General features: G+C 30.1%; 2 protein-coding genes across 3 annotated transcripts in view; one reads left to right on the top strand and one right to left on the bottom strand.

Moving 5' to 3' along the window:
• Window positions 1-10,481, top strand: part of LOC127289236 (glutamine-dependent NAD(+) synthetase) — a 47,095-nt gene extending 36,614 nt beyond the window's left edge. The window contains exons 9-13 of the mRNA XM_051317045.1: window positions 7,934-8,142; window positions 8,294-8,519; window positions 8,614-8,790; window positions 9,544-9,646; window positions 10,126-10,481. Coding sequence (XP_051173002.1) covers window positions 7,934-8,142; window positions 8,294-8,519; window positions 8,614-8,790; window positions 9,544-9,646; window positions 10,126-10,154 — 744 coding nt within the window. The 3' untranslated portion in view covers window positions 10,155-10,481. The remainder of the gene's footprint in view (window positions 1-7,933; window positions 8,143-8,293; window positions 8,520-8,613; window positions 8,791-9,543; window positions 9,647-10,125) is intronic.
• LOC127289237 (cytochrome P450 4g15) overlaps window positions 1-12,289 on the bottom strand; it is a 267,349-nt gene that overhangs the window by 93,909 nt on the left and 161,151 nt on the right. The window contains exon 1 of one of the 2 annotated variants that reach the window (XM_051317049.1): window positions 10,040-10,051. The exons of the other annotated variant lie outside the window; for it this stretch is intronic. The gene's annotated coding sequence lies outside the window, so the exon portion shown is untranslated. Of the gene's footprint in view, window positions 1-10,039; window positions 10,052-12,289 lie in introns of those variants that run through there. 2 annotated transcript variants of the gene reach the window in all.

Here is a 12,289-nt window from a genome sequence, read left to right as displayed (position 1 = left end):
TTCCGTCAAAAAAAAATTTTCAAAAAAATTCAATTTTTCTTAGGCAGACAATTTTATTGCATATTCTTGCACAAAATACACCGAAAAGTGTAGAAAAAAATTGACACCCAGATCCGAGTAGAGGAACACCATTTTTATGACCATTGAAGCGATTTCCGTCAAAAAAAAATTTTCAAAAAAATTCAATTTTTCTTAGGCAGACAATTTTATTGCATATTCTTGCACAAAATACACCGAAAAGTGTAGAAAAAAATTGACACCCAGATCCGAGTAGAGGAAGACCCTTTTTATGACCAAAAACGCATCCAAAAGCATAAAAATGTAACCAAAAAAATTCAATTTTTCTTAGGCACAAGATTTTATTGCATATTCTTGCACAAAATACACCGAAAAGTGTAGAAAAAAATTGACACCCAGATCCGAGTAGAGGAAGACCCTTTTTATGACCAAAAACGCATCCAAAAGCATAAAAATCTTTCGAAAAAAATTCAATTTTTCTTAGGCAGAAGATTTTATTGCATATTCTTGCACAAAATACACCGAAAAGTGTAGAAAAAAATTGACACCCAGATCCGAGTAGAGGAAGACCCTTTTTATGACCAAAAACGCATCCAAAAGCATAAAAATGTAACCAAAAAAATTCAATTTTTCTTAGGCAGAAGATTTTATTGCATATTCTTGCACAAAATACACCGAAAAGTGTAGAAAAAAATTGACACCCAGATCCGAGTAGAGGAAGACCCTTTTTATGACCAAAAACGCATCCAAAAGCATAAAAATCTTTCGAAAAAAATTCAATTTTTCTTAGGCAGACAATTTTATTGCATATTCTTGCACAAAATACACCGAAAAGTGTAGAAAAAAAATGACACCCAGATCCGAGTAGAGGAAGACCCTTTTTATGACCAAAAACGCATCCAAAAGCATAAAAATCTTTCGAAAAAAATTCAATTTTTCTTAGGCAGACAATTTTATTGCATATTCTTGCACAAAATACACCGAAAAGTGTAGAAAAAAATTGACACCCAGATCCGAGTAGAGGAACACCATTTTTATGACCATTGAAGCGATTTCCGTCAAAAAAAAATTTTCAAAAAAATTCAATTTTTCTTAGGCAGACAATTTTATTGCATATTCTTGCACAAAATACACCGAAAAGTGTAGAAAAAAATTGACACCCAGATCCGAGTAGAGGAAGACCCTTTTTATGACCAAAAACGCATCCAAAAGCATAAAAATCTTTCGAAAAAAATTCAATTTTTCTTAGGCTGAAGATTTTATTGCATATTCTTGCACAAAATACACCGAAAACTGTAGAAAAAAATTGACACCCAGATCCGAGTAGAGGAAGACCCTTTTTATGACCAAAAACGCTTCCAAAAGCATAAAAATCTTTCGAAAAAAATTCAATTTTTCTTAGGCAGAAGATTTTATTGCATATTCTTGCACAAAATACACCGAAAAGTGTAGAAAAAAATTGACACCCAGATCCGAGTAGAGGAAGACTCTTTTTATGACCAAAAACGCATCCAAAAGCATAAAAATGTAACCAAAAAAATTCAATTTTTCTTAGGCAGAAGATTTTATTGCATATTCTTGCACAAAATACACCGAAAAGTGTAGAAAAAAATTGACACTCAGATCCGAGTAGAGGAACACCATTTTTATGACCAAAAACGCATCCAAAAGCATAAAAATCTTTCGAAAATAATTCAATTTTTCTTAGGCTGAAGATTTTATTGCATATTCTTGCACAAAATACACCGAAAAGTGTAGAAAAAAATTGCCAGCCCGATCCGAGTAGAGGAACACCAATTTTATGACCATTTAAGCGATTTTCGTAAAAAAAAAATTTTCAAAAATATTCAATTTGTCTTAGGCAGACTATTTTATTGCATTTTCTTGCAAAAAATACACCTAAAAGTGTAGAAAAAAATTGACACCCAGATCCGAGTAGAGGAAGACCCTTTTTATGACCAAAAACGCATCCAAAAGCATAAAAATCTTTCGAAAAAAATTCAATTTTTCTTAGGCAGAAGATTTTATTGCATATTCTTGCACAAAATACACCGAAAAGTGTAGAAAAAAATTGACACCCAGATCCGAGTAGAGGAACACCATTTTTATGACCATTGAAGCGATTTCCGTCAAAAAAAAATTTTCAAAAAAATTCAATTTTTCTTAGGCAGAAGATTTTATTGCATATTCTTGCACAAAATACACCGAAAAGTGTAGAAAAAAATTGACACCCAGATCCGAGTAGAGGAAGACCCTTTTTATGACCAAAAACGCATCCAAAAGCATAAAAATCTTTCGAAAAAAATTCAATTTTTCTTAGGCAGACAATTTTATTGCATATTCTTGCACAAAATACACCGAAAAGTGTAGAAAAAAATTGACACCCGGATCCGAGTAGAGGAAGACCCTTTTTATGACCAAAAACGCATCCAAAAGCATAAAAATCTTTCGAAAAAAATTCAATTTTTCTTAGGCAGACAATTTTATTGCATATTCTTGCACAAAATACACCGAAAAGTGTAGAAAAAAATTGACACCCAGATCCGAGTAGAGGAACACCATTTTTATGACCATTGAAGCGATTTCCGTCAAAAAAAAATTTTCAAAAAAATTCAATTTTTCTTAGGCAGACAATTTTATTGCATATTCTTGCACAAAATACACCGAAAAGTGTAGAAAAAAATTGACACCCAGATCCGAGTAGAGGAAGACCCTTTTTATGACCAAAAACGCATCCAAAAGCATAAAAATGTAACCAAAAAAATTCAATTTTTCTTAGGCACAAGATTTTATTGCATATTCTTGCACAAAATACACCGAAAAGTGTAGAAAAAAATTGACACCCAGATCCGAGTAGAGGAAGACTCTTTTTATGACCAAAAACGCATCCAAAAGCATAAAAATGTAACCAAAAAAATTCAATTTTTCTTAGGCAGAAGATTTTATTGCATATTCTTGCACAAAATACACCGAAAAGTGTAGAAAAAAATTGACATCCAGATCCGAGTAGAGGAAGACCCTTTTTATGACCAAAAACGCATCCAAAAGCATAAAAATGTAACCAAAAAAATTCAATTTTTCTTAGGCAGAAGATTTTATTGCATATTCTTGAACAAAATACACCGAAAAGTGTAGAAAAAAATTGACACCCAGATCCGAGTAGAGGAAGACCCTTTTTATGACCAAAAACGCATCCAAAAGCATAAAAATCTTTCGAAAAAAATTCAATTTTTCTTAGGCAGAAGATTTTATTGCATATTCTTGCACAAAATACACCGAAAAGTGTAGAAAAAAATTGACACCCAGATCCGAGTAGAGGAAGACCCTTTTTATGACCAAAAACGCATCCAAAAGCATAAAAATGTAACCAAAAAAATTCAATTTTTCTTAGGCAGAAGATTTTATTGCATATTCTTGCACAAAATACACCGAAAAGTGTAGAAAAAAATTGACACTCAGATCCGAGTAGAGGAACACCATTTTTATGACCAAAAACGCATCCAAAAGCATAAAAATCTTTCGAAAATAATTCAATTTTTCTTAGGCTGAAGATTTTATTGCATATTCTTGCACAAAATACACCGAAAAGTGTAGAAAAAAATTGACACCCAGATCCGAGTAGAGGAAGACCCTTTTTATGACCAAAAACGCATCCAAAAGCATAAAAATCTTTCGAAAATAATTCAATTTTTCTTAGGCTGAAGATTTTATTGCATATTCTTGCACAAAATACACCGAAAAGTGTAGAAAAAAATTGCCAGCCCGATCCGAGTAGAGGAACACCAATTTTATGACCATTTAAGCGATTTTCGTAAAAAAAAAATTTTCAAAAATATTCAATTTGTCTTAGGCAGACTATTTTATTGCATTTTCTTGCACAAAATACACCTAAAAGTGTAGAAAAAAATTGCCAGCCCGATCCGAGTAGAGGAAGACCCTTTTTATGACCAAAAACGCATCCAAAAGCATAAAAATGTAACCAAAAAAATTCAATTTTTCTTAGGCAGAAGATTTTATTGCATATTCTTGCACAAAATACACCGAAAAGTGTAGAAAAAAATTGACACCCAGATCCGAGTAGAGGAAGACCCTTTTTATGACCAAAAACGCATCCAAAAGCATAAAAATCTTTCGAAAAAAATTCAATTTTTCTTAGGCAGACAATTTTATTGCATATTCTTGCACAAAATACACCGAAAAGTGTAGAAAAAAATTGACACCCAGATCCGAGTAGAGGAAGACCCTTTTTATGACCAAAAACGCATCCAAAAGCATAAAAATCTTTCGAAAAAAATTCAATTTTTCTTAGGCAGACAATTTTATTGCATATTCTTGCACAAAATACACCGAAAAGTGTAGAAAAAAATTGACACCCAGATCCGAGTAGAGGAACACCATTTTTATGACCATTGAAGCGATTTCCGTCAAAAAAAAATTTTCAAAAAAATTCAATTTTTCTTAGGCAGACAATTTTATTGCATATTCTTGCACAAAATACACCGAAAAGTGTAGAAAAAAATTGACACCCAGATCCGAGTAGAGGAAGACCCTTTTTATGACCAAAAACGCATCCAAAAGCATAAAAATGTAACCAAAAAAATTCAATTTTTCTTAGGCACAAGATTTTATTGCATATTCTTGCACAAAATACACCGAAAAGTGTAGAAAAAAATTGACACCCAGATCCGAGTAGAGGAAGACTCTTTTTATGACCAAAAACGCATCCAAAAGCATAAAAATGTAACCAAAAAAATTCAATTTTTCTTAGGCAGAAGATTTTATTGCATATTCTTGCACAAAATACACCGAAAAGTGTAGAAAAAAATTGACACCCAGATCCGAGTAGAGGAAGACCCTTTTTATGACCAAAAACGCATCCAAAAGCATAAAAATCTTTCGAAAAAAATTCAATTTTTCTTAGGCAGAAGATTTTATTGCATATTCTTGCACAAAATACACCGAAAAGTGTAGAAAAAAATTGACACTCAGATCCGAGTAGAGGAACACCATTTTTATGACCAAAAACGCATCCAAAAGCATAAAAATCTTTCGAAAATAATTCAATTTTTCTTAGGCTGAAGATTTTATTGCATATTCTTGCACAAAATACACCGAAAAGTGTAGAAAAAAATTGACACCCAGATCCGAGTAGAGGAAGACCCTTTTTATGACCAAAAACGCATCCAAAAGCATAAAAATCTTTCGAAAATAATTCAATTTTTCTTAGGCTGAAGATTTTATTGCATATTCTTGCACAAAATACACCGAAAAGTGTAGAAAAAAATTGCCAGCCCGATCCGAGTAGAGGAACACCAATTTTATGACCATTTAAGCGATTTTCGTAAAAAAAAAATTTTCAAAAATATTCAATTTGTCTTAGGCAGACTATTTTATTGCATTTTCTTGCACAAAATACACCTAAAAGTGTAGAAAAAAATTGCCAGCCCGATCCGAGTAGAGGAAGACCCTTTTTATGACCAAAAACGCATCCAAAAGCATAAAAATGTAACCAAAAAAATTCAATTTTTCTTAGGCAGAAGATTTTATTGCATATTCTTGCACAAAATACACCGAAAAGTGTAGAAAAAAATTGACACCCAGATCCGAGTAGAGGAAGACCCTTTTTATGACCAAAAACGCATCCAAAAGCATAAAAATCTTTCGAAAAAAATTCAATTTTTCTTAGGCAGACAATTTTATTGCATATTCTTGCACAAAATACACCGAAAAGTGTAGAAAAAAATTGACACCCAGATCCGAGTAGAGGAAGACCCTTTTTATGACCAAAAACGCATCCAAAAGCATAAAAATCTTTCGAAAAAAATTCAATTTTTCTTAGGCAGACAATTTTATTGCATATTCTTGCACAAAATACACCGAAAAGTGTAGAAAAAAATTGACACCCAGATCCGAGTAGAGGAACACCATTTTTATGACCATTGAAGCGATTTCCGTCAAAAAAAAATTTTCAAAAAAATTCAATTTTTCTTAGGCAGACAATTTTATTGCATATTCTTGCACAAAATACACCGAAAAGTGTAGAAAAAAATTGACACCCAGATCCGAGTAGAGGAAGACCCTTTTTATGACCAAAAACGCATCCAAAAGCATAAAAATGTAACCAAAAAAATTCAATTTTTCTTAGGCACAAGATTTTATTGCATATTCTTGCACAAAATACACCGAAAAGTGTAGAAAAAAATTGACACCCAGATCCGAGTAGAGGAAGACTCTTTTTATGACCAAAAACGCATCCAAAAGCATAAAAATGTAACCAAAAAAATTCAATTTTTCTTAGGCAGAAGATTTTATTGCATATTCTTGCACAAAATACACCGAAAAGTGTAGAAAAAAATTGACACCCAGATCCGAGTAGAGGAAGACCCTTTTTATGACCAAAAACGCATCCAAAAGCATAAAAATCTTTCGAAAAAAATTCAATTTTTCTTAGGCAGAAGATTTTATTGCATATTCTTGCACAAAATACACCGAAAAGTGTAGAAAAAAATTGACACCCAGATCCGAGTAGAGGAAGACCCTTTTTATGACCAAAAACGCATCCAAAAGCATAAAAATGTAACCAAAAAAATTCAATTTTTCTTAGGCACAAGATTTTATTGCATATTCTTGCACAAAATACACCGAAAAGTGTAGAAAAAAATTGACACCCAGATCCGAGTAGAGGAAGACACTTTTTATGACCAAAAACTCTTCCAAAAGCATAAAAATCTTTCGAAAAAAATTCAATTTTTCTTAGGCAGAAGATTTTATTGCATATTCTTGCGCAAAATACACCGAAAAGTGTAGAAAAAATTGACACCCAATTCCGAGTAGAGGAAGACCCTTTTTACCACCAAAAACCGATCCAAAAGCATAAAAAACTTACAAAAAGTTGTAAATTCAGATGTTCATTACATGAACATTTTCCTTCCTCTTTACGATCAGCAAAAAAATTTTCTTCCTCGTGGAGAAAGCAAAATTTTATTGACAAAATGTGAATTTTGGATTTTTTAACTTTTATTAATTCTTTAAATTTACCTCGAATGTGTACTTTATATATATCGATCGATTCGTCTTGACGTAAGGAATACAATTATTTTATATATAAACTTCAATTTAAAAAATCACAAAACTTTATAACCAAAATGTGAATTGTAGTTTTTCTAACTTTCATTAATTCTTTAAATTTACCTCATATGAATACTTTATATATTATAAATGAGCCTACTAAATTTTATCTAAATCCATTAAAACCTGTTGAAGTTATCTTCTAAACAAAAAGGGGATCCACACACACACACACATACATACATCCGGACAATTGATCAGGACCTCATATAACATGTTTCTATAAAGAAAAAAATTTGTTTTCGACACTTTGAAAAGTTTTATTAACGAAAGGACTACAAAGCTTCCTCCACGAGGATGCAAAAAGTTGTATTATATTAAAAAATTTCCGACATAGGAATCTACCTTACCGACGGATGGTAAAGAATTTTTTGAAAAATAGAAATTTAAAAAATTACCGACACAGAATTCTACCTTACCGACTAATGGTAAAACCTACTTTCTTGGTAAAATAAAAAATTACCGACATAGGAATCTACCTTACCGACTGATGGTGAATTTTTCAAAAAATTTCTTTACCATCAGTCGTTAAGGTAGATTCCTATGTCGGTATTTTTCTGTTCTCATTTTTCAAAGAAGTCTGTTTTACCATCAGCCGGTAAAGTATATCTCTATGTCGGTAATTTTTATATTTTCATTTTACCAGGTATTTTTTTCTTTTCTAATTATTTCGGATATTTCTAAATTTGAATTTCTTTAATATTTTTGTATTTTTCAAAAAATAAAATGCAAAAATTAAATTATATTTTCTCTAAATAAGTAAAATTTGAGATTGAAAAACTTTCAGGCAAGACTGCGAATGGTGATCGCCTATCTTTTTGCTCAATTAATGCTTTGGGTTCGTGGAAGACCCGGTGGTCTTCTTGTTTTAGGAACAAGTAATGTTGACGAAGCATTGAGGGGATATTTCACAAAATACGATTGCAGTAGCGCTGACATTAATCCAATTGGTGGAATTGCAAAAAATGATTTGAAGAAATTTCTCCAATTTTTTGGGTATAAAAAAAAATGCAAATCAAATATTAATTAAAACAATTGAGAATATTTCTATATTTTTGTTTTCCTTTTTGATTAAAAATGTGATTTTTTTTAAGTTATCAATTTCGTAGTTTTAAAAATAATAATTTAATTCTTTTTTTTTCGGTAGAAAAAAGCATGGAATAAAAAGTCTAACAGGAATACTTGATGCGCAGCCAACGGCGGAATTGGAACCATTACAAGATGGTCATTATGCGCAATTAGATGAAGTTGACATGGGAATGACTTATGTTGAATTGGGAATATTTGGTAGACTCAGAAAGCAAAATTGCGCTGGTCCATTCTCAATGTTTTGTAAATTGGTTCACACTTGGGATAATTCACCACCAAAAGAGGTGATAATTATTTTTTTAAAAAAAAACAAAAATTAATAAAAGGAAAGTATTGTAAATAATATTTTAAATCGAATATTAAAATTTTTCTTTTTAGATTGCAGATAAAGTGAAACATTTCTATCGATGCTATGCAATAAATCGTCACAAAATGACAATTTTAACACCGTCTTGCCATGCGGAAACTTATAGTCCCGATGACAATAGATTCGATCATCGGCCATTTCTCTATAATCACACTTGGAAATGGCAATTTAACGCTATCGATTATCAGGCTTGTGTCTTTTTTTCTAATTTCAATTATTTATTTTTAAAGCTATTCGAAATATTTTTTTTAAACTAATAATTTTATCTATTTATTAAGTTATTTTATTAAAATTAATAATTTTAAACTATACTAAATGTTGGCCTCTGATAATACGACTTTTTCCTACTTTTTTCGACTTATTTTAATAAAAAGCGACTTTTACGACTATTTCTTTACATTTAAAAGAAAAGTTGTATTATATAAAAATTTACCGATATAGGAATCTACCTTACTGACTAATGGTAAAACAGACTTTCTTGGTAAAATGAAAATATAAAAAATTACCGACATAGGGATCTACATTACTGACTGATGGTCAATTTTTCAAAAAATTTCTTTACCATCAGTCGTTAAGGTAGATTCCTATGTCGGTAATTTTCTGTTTTCATTTTTCAAAAAAGTCTGTTTTACCATCAGCCGGTAAAGAAGAATTCTATGTCGGTAATTATTTATATTTCCATCTTTCAAAAAAAATTTACCATTAGTCGGTAAGGTAGATTCCTATGTAGGTAATTTTTTATATTTTCATTTTTCAAAAAAGTCTGTTTTACCATCCGTCGGTAAGGTAGATTTCTGTGTCGGTAATTATTTATATTTTACTTATTCTACTTTTTTGGAATTAGAATCGACTAAAACGATATTTTTTGTGCCCTAAATTTGACCGAGGCCTGTTTATATGTAATTAATTAAAAAAAAACAAGGAACAAATTTTTTTTTTAGGTGCAACAATTAAATAGCGACGATAAATCGCCGAGAAGACGTAAAAATCCACCGCAAGTGCCTCCAAAAACAAGACAGTTACCAATGACCTCTGTTATTAGTAGTGAGTAGATCGGAGTGTTTATAAAAAAAAATTTAAACAATTTTCAATATATTAGCAAAAAAATAGGAAAAAATCCTTTTTTCTTAGCGAAATTTTCCGCTTCTCTTCTCAAAAATAAAAATAAATGCCGATTTTTATAGGATAAAAAAAATGTTTATTCAAATCATAAAAGCGATATTCAAAATGTCTGCAGATTTGAATTTACAATTTAAATAATTTAAACATTTTTATAATATTTATTGAATATTTATGTAAAATAAAAAAAAAATATATATATATATATTTGAATATTTAGTCCAAAAGAAGATTATATTTAACAAAATTTAATTTTTTTAAGTTAATTTAAAAATTTAATTTTACTTTTTTATTACTTAACATGTAAAAAAACTTAACTTCTTTTTTTTCAATAATTTACAAAAAATATAATTTAACAAAAATTATAAAATTTTAAATTCAAAACACATTTACTTTTGTTACAGATAAGAAACATCCGGGAATTATTGTTTAAAACGAATTGATGAAGAAAAAAAAAGAATTGTACAAATTTTCCGACGTTATCTTTTTTTGAAATTAGCAAAAAAAAAAAAAATTACGATTACTTTTCATTTTATATAAAAAAAATCTATTTTCTACTATTTTTTTTTAATGTTTCTTATGTAAGATATTTGTTAAAAAATCAAAAATTCATATTTTAACCGAAATTTCTAAATATTAATGAAAAATAATATATAATTTATAATTATTTACAAATTATATCGATTCGTTTTAATGCAAGGAACACAATTATTTTATATTTAAATTTGAATTTAAATAAATAAACAATTTTTCAGCTAAAGAGTGTATTTTCTATTTTTAAATTTATTTAATTTATTAAATTTACATCAAATGTAAATTTTATATATACCAATCAATTTGTTTTTATGTAAGGAATACAATTATTTCATCTATAAACTTAAATTATTAAATAAATATGTTTTGTTTGAAGGTTAAAAAAATAATAGAGACATGATGTTTTATTTTATTTGACTATGGAAGGGATTTTTTCATTTTCCAGGAAAACATTCTATCCACGGTACAAGTAGTTTTCTAGGAAAACATTCTATCCACAGTACAAGTAGTAGTACAAGTAAATATTTAATTAGTCGGATTTGCAATTTTGTTAGTAATACAAGTAAATATTTAGTCAGACATTCCTGATTTGACCTTCAAACGACCTTGAATGACCTTGACTTGACCTTCAAACGACCTTCAATGACCTTGACTTGACCTTCAAATGACCTTGAACGACCTTCACTTGACCTTGGCCTACAGTCACACTTTTAAACCACTTCTAAATTTTTTCAGTGGTTTAAATAAATATTTAACCAGACATTCTAAATGTTTGAAATTTTCTCAGTAGTATCACTCAGTAGTTTTACTCAGCAGTAGTACAAGTAAAAATTGAGTTGGACGGGTTTGCAATTTTGTTAGTAATACAAGCAAATATTTAGTCAGACATTCTTGATTTGACTTTCAAACGACCTTGAATGACTTTGGATAACCTTGACTTAACCTTCAAACGACCTTGAACGACCTTGACTTGACCTTCAAATGACCTTGACTTGACCTTGAGTCATACTTTTAAAACCCTTCTAAATTTTTTCAGTGGTTTAAATAAATATTTAGCCAGACATTCTAAATGTTTGAAATTTTCTCAGTAGTATCACTCAGTAGTATTACTCAGCAGTAGTACAAGTAGTAGTACAATATTGTCAATAGTACAAGTTAATATTTAGTTGGACGGGTTTGCAATTTTATTAGTAATACAAGTAAATGTTTAGTCAGACGTTCTTGATTTGACCTTCAAACGACCTTGAACGACCTTGACTTGACCTTCAAATGACCATGAATGACCTTGAATGACCTTGGCTTGACCTTCAAATGACCTTGAACGACCTTGACTTGACCTTGACTTGACCTTGACCTTGAGTCACACTTTTAAACCACTTCTAAATTTTTTCAGTGGTTTAAATAAATATTTAAGCAGGCATTATAAATGTTTGAAATTTTCACAGTAGTATTACTCAGTAGTATTACTTAGTAGTATCACTCAGTAGTATTACTCAGCAGTAGTTCAAGTAAAGATTTAGTTGGACGGGTTTGCAATTTTGTTAGTAATACAAGTAAATATTTAGTCAGACATTCTTGATTTGACTTTCAAACGACCTTGAATGACCTTGACTTAACCTTCAAACGACCTTGACTTGACCTTCAAATGACCTTCAAATGACCTTGTCTTGACTTTGACCTTGAGTCATACTTTTAAACCACTTCTAAATTTTTTCAGTGGTTCAAATAAATATTTAGCCAGACTTTCTAAAAGTTCGAAATTTTCTTAGTAGTATCACTCAGTAGTTTTACTCAGCAGTAGTACAAGTAAATTTTTTTGTTAGACACGTTCTTTCTAAAAAAAATCGAATAAAATAGATCACTTTGCTGATAAAGTCGAATTCTTCAATTTCGTAATTTTCAAAACCTGTTAAAGTTAACTTTTAAACAAAAAAGGGATCCTCACACATACACACACATACATCCGGACAATTGATCAGGATCTTATATAACATGTTTCTATATAGAAAAAAATTTATTTCCGACACTTTGAAA

This window comes from Leptopilina boulardi, unplaced genomic scaffold (assembly GCF_019393585.1).
Source record: "Leptopilina boulardi isolate dan_hultmark-lab unplaced genomic scaffold, ZJU_Lbou_2.1 LbouV2_40, whole genome shotgun sequence".
Lineage (NCBI taxonomy): Eukaryota > Metazoa > Arthropoda > Insecta > Hymenoptera > Figitidae > Leptopilina > Leptopilina boulardi.
This window is presented reverse-complemented; position numbering and strand designations above follow the sequence as displayed.